Source organism: Elephantulus edwardii, unplaced genomic scaffold, assembly GCF_000299155.1.
Source record: "Elephantulus edwardii isolate Elephantulus edwardi_28Jun2011 unplaced genomic scaffold, EleEdw1.0 scaffold00079, whole genome shotgun sequence".
NCBI classification, from domain to species: Eukaryota; Metazoa; Chordata; class Mammalia; order Macroscelidea; family Macroscelididae; genus Elephantulus; species Elephantulus edwardii.
This window is the reverse complement of record NW_006399829.1, coordinates 11,200,565-11,210,921: the sequence shown is the minus strand read 5'-3', so window position 1 is coordinate 11,210,921 and position 10,357 is coordinate 11,200,565. Positions and strand designations below refer to the sequence as shown.

The 10,357-nt window shown below is 38.9% G+C and overlaps 1 protein-coding gene across 1 annotated transcript in view; it reads left to right on the top strand.

Annotated features, from left to right (window-relative positions):
* LOC102858094 (granzyme A-like) overlaps positions 1-9,937 on the top strand; it is a 16,093-nt gene extending 6,156 nt beyond the window's left edge. The window contains exons 2-5 of the mRNA XM_006889594.1: positions 5,137-5,275; positions 6,284-6,425; positions 6,611-6,883; positions 9,776-9,937. Of these exons, the coding sequence (XP_006889656.1) occupies positions 5,137-5,275; positions 6,284-6,425; positions 6,611-6,883; positions 9,776-9,937 (716 nt within the window). The remainder of the gene's footprint in view (positions 1-5,136; positions 5,276-6,283; positions 6,426-6,610; positions 6,884-9,775) is intronic.
* The last annotated feature ends 420 nt before the right edge of the window (positions 9,938-10,357 follow it).

Sequence of the window (10,357 nt, the reverse complement as noted above, 5' to 3'; positions counted from 1 at the left end):
CAAATGACTCGACGGCACATAACAACAACAACAACAACAACAACAACCCCTTACTTCTCCCAACATGCTGTCCTTTTGCAAGGACTGACCTCTCCTGATATCTTGTTCAATGTATATGAGATGAAGTTCACCATCATTGCCTCCAGAAGAACCCTGCTTCCACGTCCTCCAAGATAGACTTGCTTGTTCTTTGGCAGTTCAAGGAATATTCAGTACTCTTCTCCAATGGCACAATTCAAAGACATCTTATTCTGTCATCCTTATTCATTATCCAATGTTCAGGTGTATGAAAAGCAATTGAAAATACCATGACTTGGATCAGACTCATCTTAGCCTCTAAACTGACATCCTTCCTCTTTAGCACTTTGAAGAGATCCTTGGAAGCAGATTTTCAACAATGCAACACATCTTTTAATTTTTTTTTACTACTGTTTCCCTGGTCTTGATTGTATATCCACGTAAAATCATTAACAACTTCAGTCTACTCCGTGTATCTCAGTGGATGTCTATTGGTCCAGTGGCAAGGATTTTTTTTTTTTCATGTTAAGATGTAACCTATATTGAAGACTATGGTCTTTTATCTCCTTCAGTAAGTACCTGGAGAAGGCACACCTTACTTAATCTTTAAATGGACAATCCCTCCTCCTTAGCATTGTGGCAAGGATGGTTCTTGAAAGCAGATTTTCCCAATGCAACACATCTTCTGATTTCTTGATTGCTGTTATGAGTGTTGATAGTGGATCCAAGTAAAATGAAACAATTGTCAACTTCAGTTCTTTCTGCATCTATCACGATGCTACCTATTTGTCCAGTGGTAAGGATTTTGTTTTCTTAATATTGAGATGTAATCCATATTGAAGACACTCTAGGCTTCGATTTTCTGCAGCAAGTGTGCCAAGTCTTCTTAATTTTCAGTAAGCAAGGTTGTATTTTATGTTTATTGCAGATTCTTAATGAGTCTTTCTCCAATTCTGAAGCTACATTCTTCTTCATATTGTCCAATTTCTTTAATGAGTTGCTCAACATACAGACTGAATAAGTTTGGAGAAAAGATCCAACCCTGACATGGACCTTTCCTGATTTTAAACCATGCAGTATTCCCTTGTTCTGTTTTGATGACTGCTACTTGGTATAGGTTTCATATGAGCACAATTAAGTGTTCTGGGATTCTTATTCATTTCACTTTATAGGTCTAGTCTTTGACTAAAGATTGAACTAGAAGGATAAAGTTTGTTTCAGATTTCAATGATGACTAAGAGCATAGTCTAGGTTCTATCAGTCTGTATCAGACCAACAAGCTTTACCACTTTTGTAACTTTGTTTTGTTGAACATTTTTCAGCTGCTCTGTCAGGACCCACTACTGTAGTCCCCTTTAAAGTAATCAGCAAAGGTTAGCCAAGCCCTAGTAATTTTTCTCATTCCAGAGACATAGAAGTTGAAGTTACCAATTCTTTGAATTAATTGTTTATATACATGTTTTTCTGCCCTTCACTTTTCTTTGTTCCAGATGGGAGAGAATCAACAGCTTGATTTTAAGATGTGGAATAGTCTTTGTGGACTGTTAAACCAATTGATCTTGATAATCCTCAAGACTATAGTCCTCAATTTGTTGCTCATATGGTGGCTTTGAATCATAGCCAACTTGGTGGCACCTAACAACAGCATGGCCCTAAGGCCTAAGAACCAGCAACTCATATCCCAAGTATATCTGATTATAACTGAGATGTTTACATAACTTTGTCCCTTGCTGCCTCTAGTGTATTGTACATGGATATATTTACAGCATATTCCAATGTGCATGTAGAAATATCCTCTAACAAACATGTAAATGGTTATAAGTGTAGCCTTTTCTCTTTCGCCTCCCTATGTCTATCTTATCCCTCTGCCTATGCATCCACTCACAGATTCATGTTTCCAATTTCTGGATAATGTAGGGTTGGGTGAGTATTGGTGTTTATTTTGCTATCTATATCTCTTGTGTATTCCTTTGTGTCTTCCTTTTCTCTAATGATACATTATTGATCACTCCCAAGTATTTGTCTTTCCTTTTTATCTTCTTAAAGAATACGGTTGTATTTTCAGGCCTTATGAATATATGTGTAGAAATATCATCTATTAAAACTGTATGAAATCATGAGTATAGTTCCATTTATCTTCCCACTCCCAGTTAGTTTGCCTGCACACATATTTTTAAAATGTCTAAGGTCAATATTACCTAGACACACACAAAAAAAGGAAAGAATCAAATTTTCATAATATTTTTCCTAAACTAGAGACTATATGAAAATACACTTGGACACTGAGAATGTCCTCATAACAACTCTTTCGTGGTGGTGGTGGTGTTATGTGCTGTCGAGTCACTTGCGACTCATAGCAACCCTATGTACAACAGCCCTAAACCCTGCTCTATTCTGTGCCAATCTCACTGCCTCTGGCACACCCATCCTGATTACCACAGTCACTGAATCAATCCACCTCATAGAGGGTCTTTTCCTCCTACGCTGTCCCTCCACCTTCCCAAGCATGATGTCCCTCTACAAGGACCTGTCCCTAATTACAACATGTCCAAGGTATGTCAGACGAAGCCTCAGAATCCTTGCCTCCAAGGAGCAGCCTGGTTTAACCCTCTCTAGGATGAATCTGTTTGAAAACCCTATGTACAACTCTTTGGTAGCTTCACAATATTTATTTATTAAGCTACATCTTTAATGGACTAAATATACTCTAACATCCCTTCTCTTAGTAAGCTCCCCATGAATTAAGCTTACTTGAGGCCAATAAGACTTGGGATAGCCAGCAAGCAAGACCTGGTGACAGTGAGATCTTGGTGGCAAGACCCAATGGTGGTGGGGAGACTGTGACATTGTTTTGGATAAACTGTGGCAAGGTATGACCAAAGGAGCCCTGAGATAAAGGCCACAGTTAAAGGTTTTGCTGTTCTTGCCAGATTAGAGGAAGGAGAAGTTGACTGTTTCCTTTCGCCCTTTGGACTTTTACACACACCTTACTAGTTATTCTATTTTTACAATAATGATCTTATGCAGTGGTTATCCTTATGAACTAGCTAACTCAGCATAAAACCCTTACTTTGTCCCACCTTATATATTATTTTATGAAATCATTGCTTCTGGGTGCTGCATACTATTCCATTGTTCATGAGTGCTGCATACTATTCCATTGTATGAATGTACCACTATTTCTCAATTGTTTTGAAAGCTTCCACCTGTTCTAAATCCTGCCTTTGACTTTTCTAGGAATGTTTGGTGACAGGAAAGGTGGACATATTTTTGCCTGCAAATATGGGATCTTAAGCTTAACTATCTATAAATTATTTACCCTAAGAAAAACTGAGAATTGGATAATATTCTCTATGTTTCCTTGAGTTTTATTTCTAGAATTTGCCTGGAGTTTTGTCTTCCCAACTTCTTTCTTGAAATGAGACTCCACATGGCTCGCTCTCTCCACAACCTTCATCAAATCTTATATATAGAAATGTTACAAATAAATATATATGTGTATATGTTGTTGCTGTTGTTGTTAGATGTTGTCAAGTCAGCTCTAACTCACATCAAACCTATGAAAAAAAGAACGAAACCCTTCTCATTCCTGTGGTATCCTTACAATCCCTGCTGTGCATAAGTTTATTGTAGTCATTGGATCAATCCATCTCATCAAGGGTCTTCCTCCCATCATCAATTTTCTACTTTTCCCATCATGGTGTAAGGACTTGCCTCTCCTGATAAGGTGCCCAGATTATATGAGACCAAGTCTTCTGATAAGTCTTCTGAAAACCAAGTCTTCAACTTTATTCATAATTTGGTAACGTGTTAGCATTCACCATGGAATAGCCAGCACTGTGTCAACTCAAGGAACTAAGAGCTTCGGTCAATAATTGTTGTTGTTGTTGTTGTTGTTGTTGTTGTTGTTGTTGTTGTTGTCAGAAGTCATCAGTCAGCTCCAACTTACAGTGACCTATGGGTGGAGGGACAGCACAGGAGGGGAAGACCTTCTATGAGGTGGATTCATTCAGTGACTGGGGCAATCGAGAGGGGTGTGTCAGAGGCAATGCGATTGGCACAGGGTAGAGCAGGGTTTAGGGCTGTTGTACATAGGGTCACTATGAGCTGCAAACGACTCGACAGCACATAACAACAACAACATGGACAGCATAATACAACCCTGACTAACTATGCACTGTCCTCAAAATCTTCTGTTTTATTGGCTATGCAAAGGTATTCAACAGTGTGGATTCCATAAATTATGCACCACATTGTAAAGAATGGACAACAGTTATAAGAGATGTTTTAGGAGAAATAAGGAAGATCTGGTTGAGGAAAATAAAGATCTAAGAGTGTATCACAAAGACACAGCGTTCTCTCAGTCATTGTATATATGCTTTACTTTGTGTTTGGATCTTACAAATTTCTAACAATGAACCTATACTTTTAGCTTACCATCAAGGAAATTTTACAGCTTTACTGTGTCTCTATACCACCTTATTTCTACCTCTTGGAAAGGCCTTAGATTCAACTATAAAGTTCAGTTTGGAAAACTGAAGGGTAGCCTCAGAGGCAGTTATTTTCTTGATTTATGAGTAAGGACAGTACAAAGTTCAAAGACCTTACATCCTACAATGACAAAAACAACAATAAAACCTTTATGGATCAAAACACAGCTAAAAGGTATTATCAGTTCATGCCATGCTTTTTGCAAAGACTTGGGGTGAAAAAGAAGTTTGACAATGTCTCAAGGCACACAACTCACTACATTAATGCTCAAAGAGACAGAGGTTGAGGATACTCAGTGTTCCCATCATCTCCAGTATCTCCTCTAACAAATGACCAAGCTTCAGTTATATGTCATTTTCCAGATCTGAGGATTGAGGGTAGTGATTTGTGGCAGATTCCTTGTTTTATCCCTGGGCAGGCCAACTTGGCTTCTGTGGGTGAAAAAAAAAAAGACTCTCAGAAAGTCCAACAAGAATATGATGTTCATTCAGGGGTCCAAGGACAGCATAAAGGAAAAACAGAGGGGAAAGGCTCTCATGTATGCTTCATTGTCACCTACAAAAATGATTACTCCCCTTAGTCATGACATTAAGTAGAGTTCTTTGAGTAAGTACCCTTTTCTATTAGATTTTTGTGCAACAATCATTGGAGGACATGAAGTAACTCCTCATTCAAAACCATACATGGTCCTAATTGAAGGAAGAAATCTCTGTGCTGGAGCTTTGATTGCAAAAACCTGGGTACTGACTGCAGCTCATTGTTCAGAGTAAGTGCTTTGGTTTTATAAAATATTTATGGAGATATTCTGATTTGAGGTCATAATAATTAAAAGATGCATTAATCCCATTAAAGCTACAGGATCTCACACCCTTTCTCAAAACTTTCTCAAATACTTTCTCAAACCCTTTACATTTTAGGCACCCTGACCTAACTAAACTAAACCAAACCTAAAACTCATTCTCATTAAGTCAATTACATATCAAGATGGTCTCATGTGTTACAAGTTGAACGGTTCCATAGGTTTTCTTGACTATAATCTTCATGCAAGTGAACTACCCAAGACTTTCTTGCATAGTGCCACTGTGTGGATTTGAACACCCAACTTTAAGTCAGTAATTGAGCACAAATTGTGCCTGCCACTCAAGGACTTTCTAATTAACTCAATAGCTAGGTAGCCAAGATTCAGCCCCTCACTACCATCAAACACAGTCCTCAAATGGCAAGGCCTCTTCTAAAACCTTTACCATTTGGTGTCTCATACATAGACCCCATAAATTCTTTATTCACCAAATAAGTTCTTTATTCTTTGCCAGCTGTCATTTTCTCTCATTTCTGGACCACTGAAAACTGTTTTTCAGCTATCTGCAGTATCATTCTCTATCACAGGCAAAGTAAAACAACCTTTAAGCCTCAACAGAAATTCCAAGATTAGAACTTAAATGCAATGGAATTCTATTCTTTAATTTTTAATGAACTTTCTTTACTTTGTTATGAATAAACTGATAGAATAATGATGATATTTATAAGCCTTTTACATTTCTTTTTCTTTAAAGCACACTTGGCTACAAATAAACTAGTGATAATAATAATGAAATTTATAACATCTTACTTTTATATAATTTAAAGTTTGTTGGGTTTTTGGTAGGGTTGATCTCATTTGATTTGGTTGAAAGAAAAATGTCTTCATAGCAAGTGTATTTACAAATTAAACTATGAGATTGATTATTTTTTTATTAAAAGAGTAAATCCAGTTAAGTAGTGTTGTCTATTTCAGGATCGAAAGAGTCAAGGTCATTCTTGGAGCTCACTCGAGAACCAAAAACGAATCACAAAAACAAATAATATTAATTGAGAATGGAACTCCCTACCCATGCTATGATCCAGTCACACACGAGGGTGATCTGCAACTCCTAAAGGTAAGTTTGCTGAACTTCAAAAAAACTATAAGATTTCTGACACTCTAACCAGCTAAATGCAAACCTTTCCTTGGTGTCTCAAAAGTGGCAGGCTCAACTAAGTGGGTCCCCAAGGGTTGAACTAGAATATAAAAGGAAATGTAAATTCTATTGCTCTTTTTTTTTTTCTTTCTGTGTCTCTACAGCTGAACAAACCTGCAGCTCTTAATACAAACGTAGGTACTCTTAAACTACCTAAAAATGCCAAGGATGTAAAGCCAGGAACAGTATGTGAAGTTGCCGGATGGGGGAAGACTAATAATAAATCACCTAATCCCTCAGATACCCTGCGAGAAGTCAACGTCACTGTCATAGACAGAAAAACCTGCAATGATGAAAAGCACTATGCTTATAATCCCGTGATCGGACTCAATATGATCTGTGCTGGAAACCCCAAAGGAGGGAGAGATTCATGTGATGTAAGTGAACTAAAATGTGATGTCCCACCCACCGGATCCAGTCACACACACATGCAAAACATGATGAATGCAATGGTCCATTTGGTGGTGGTGTTGGCTTATACAGAATCCTAGTACTTTTGGGGAAAAAATTGTTAGGCTCTAGTAAATAAATTAATTACCTCAGCTCAACTAGGTTGCTCAACAAAGGTAAAGTTTGTTGTTAATGTGCAGGTTAACCCCTACTGCACCTTCTAGCTTTTATCCTAGAATCCACTGAGAAGCCATGTTTCTCCTTTTTGCTTTTCATATTTACTCGGACAGAACTAAACTTGAAAATGTATAACACTTGGGAGAGTAAATTGAAATCAAGGGCTCTTGGGCCTTTAATACCCATTCAAAACTCCCAGCCTCCCCACTTCTTGCCCTCCTGATTAATCACAGGGACTCTGAAACACTTTTCATTCCCAGACCTGGCTCAGAATATGGAGCTGGACTCCACAGTTTGATAGATCAGATGTGAGCCAGTCCACAAACAGCCTCCTCCACACGAGTCCTCCAAGGAGTGATGAACATAGACAGCAGCAGAAAAAAAAACAAAAAAAAAACAACCACAACACTTTACAGTGTGTTTATTTGCTTGTTTTCTTGGTTGGCAAACAATAACTTGTTTACACTGGATTTTCATTCATGCATGTTGTGTTTGTTTAGGGTTTTGTCCCTCCCTGAACCCATGAAACTCTGTCACCCCATGATATTCCCCCCCGCCCCCAGCCTCTCTGCTCCTTCTCTTTCCCTATTTTGATATCCAATCACTTCTTACTGGTTATCCTTCTCTTTTCACAATAATGGTACTTTACAATATTTTAAGTTAAAAATACTAACAACTCATTTTTAACTTCTCCCAAGGACCCAAAAGTAGCTGACCTGAAGAGAAAGAGTATACAATGTTAATCCCTTGGAAATTATCAAACATTGAGCTCCTTTGGTACCCCAGCTTAGCAAATATCAAGAGGGTGTTTGAGTTTAGCACTCTCTCAGTGCCCCCTCTTTGCCCTCCATCTACCACCCCCCTCTCCTCTACTACTCTGGACACCCAGGAACCCCAAAACAGCATGTTCTTAGATGCTAGTCTCCCTCCCAATAGCCAACTATCTACCACCAAATTAGATAATAATTCTCTAGTTCTCTCAACACTCAAGACTTCTTGGAATTTATTACTGATGAATCAATAAAGGACTGAGAATTTCAGACACTATTGGCATAAGAAACATGTGAATAACAGATTTTTCACATGATAACTTACATTATGCCCTCACAAGGCCAATTTCATAATCAAGACAGGAATCATTGGTAGTTTCCTATCAGTAAGTTGGAGTTGGTTCCTCAGACTAATGTGTTTGCAGAGCCCTATGTACTCTCTATATATTAGGGAGTTGTAGTGGCTCTGTGGTAAGAAACTGTGCTACAATTCCCAAAGCAGGCAGTTCAAATACACCGGTTGCTCCATAGGGGAAGGGTGGACAATCAGCTCCCCCTGGAAACCCACTAAAGGTGGGTTCTGACAAGCTAGCACTCAACAACATGTGCATGTTTCTCCCCCTGCCGGTGGATCTGACTCTGAGAAACCCAAAACGCATTGCCCTCAAGTTGGAATCAACTCCTAACTGACCCTCTAGTGGGTTTAGGAGGCTGTAAATCCCACTAAAGGTGATTGCCCATCATTTTGCCTCAAAGCTGTTGGTGAATTCTAACTGGCAGTGAAGTACCTCCTATATGTCAGCAGCACAATTCTCCACCCACTAAACCATCACGTCTCCTTCAAACACCAAGCACTCACTCAATTGTTGAGTGGGAAGCAACTTATAGCTGAGCCCACGGCGGCTTATCAGAAGCTGTGAGCCACACAGGAGGAGAATTCACAGAGCCCCTGGTAGAGTCAAGCTTGCTGAGTTTGGTAACAGTATTAATGTCTGCGGTCTATGTCATAGTTGGTGGTCCTTAAACTCCAGCCTTCCACTATGTTTAAATATGCTGGCTCTCCTGGTGGATCGAACATTGATAAGCCCAGAATTCATTGCCATCAAGTTGGAACTAACTCACAGCTGAGCTTGTGAGTTCCAGGAGAGAATAAACGCTCACACAATTGTTGGCTCTGTCAGAAAGACTAAAAAGTAGCCTCCTACAGCTAATGGCCTAGTGGTAGAAGCTGCACTACAATCTCAGAGGATTGCAGTTCGAATCCACCAGCTGGTATGCAGTATAAAGATGAGCAATCTCCTCTTGTATGATTAATTGCCTCTGAAAACCCACTGGAGGGTCGGCTATGGTCAGTCCAGACTCAACAGTGCACAACAACAACAGCTAACAGAAGCCGCACTCCTGTGGTGTCACTCAGAGTGTAAGTATCAGCTCTCACTCCTGGAGTTTTTTTCCACCATCAAATGATCCAAGGAGACGTAGGAAGACATTCATCACTAATTTGAGTGAAGGAGCAGGAAAAGTTGCTTGGATTTGGTTCCTTAAGGAGGATGGAAGGTAATTCTCTAACACAGGGAGCAGAAAACTTTTCCATGGTTTTCACTCTCTCAATGTCCCACCTGAATTTTACTATTTTGTGCCTTGAGTTATTTCATCATTTTGGGAAAAATAAAAAGCCAATGGAAGTGATTCCTTTATGAAAGTAAAGAGTCAAATAAAGTGAGTAGTCTCAGCATTAACTGACAGCAGAAACGGTAACACATGTTTCTATTTGTACTGGCTCATAAATAAGCCAAGTGAGCCAATTAAAAATAACAGAATATTTCAAAAAGTTTGGGTTGTAACTCCATATTACATGATATAAAATTTCTTCCATTTAACCAAAGATCATGTTCAGTGCTGATCCCCATCATACTTCTTGTTTTCTTCCAGGGAGATTCTGGAAGCCCCTTGATATGTGATGGTGTTTTAAGAGGCATCACTTCCTTTGGATATCTAGGGAAATGTGGAGACCCTCAAAAACCTGGAGTCTACACTCGTCTCTCAGAGAAACACCTCGTATGGATAGCTAAGACTATGAAGGGAGTAATCTAGAGAACTGTGTTCCCTTTTCTATCATTCTTCACGTTCTTCACAAATAAAATCAACTTTATGACTGTACTCAACTCTCTCCTATAACTTTAGTGAGCAAATAACCATAAGCAATGTGATGCACAATAATAAACTCATGAATAACACATTATTGTTGTTGTTGTAAGTTCATGAATAAAACATTAGAGTATCAATATCACTTGTGTCCTATGTCATCAACTCACATGGGGATTTTGTTAAATTATCTATTTCCCCCCGTAAGTGGAGCCTGGAAGATGTCAAAAAAAAGTCAAGCCTGTTGACCAACATATCCAGAAACAATGGGCTTGAACATATCAGAGGTTGTGCGGATGGCAAAGGATAGAGTGTGGCTCAGATCTGTTGTTCATAGACTCACTTTGACTGCTAGTCTACCTGTTGTTT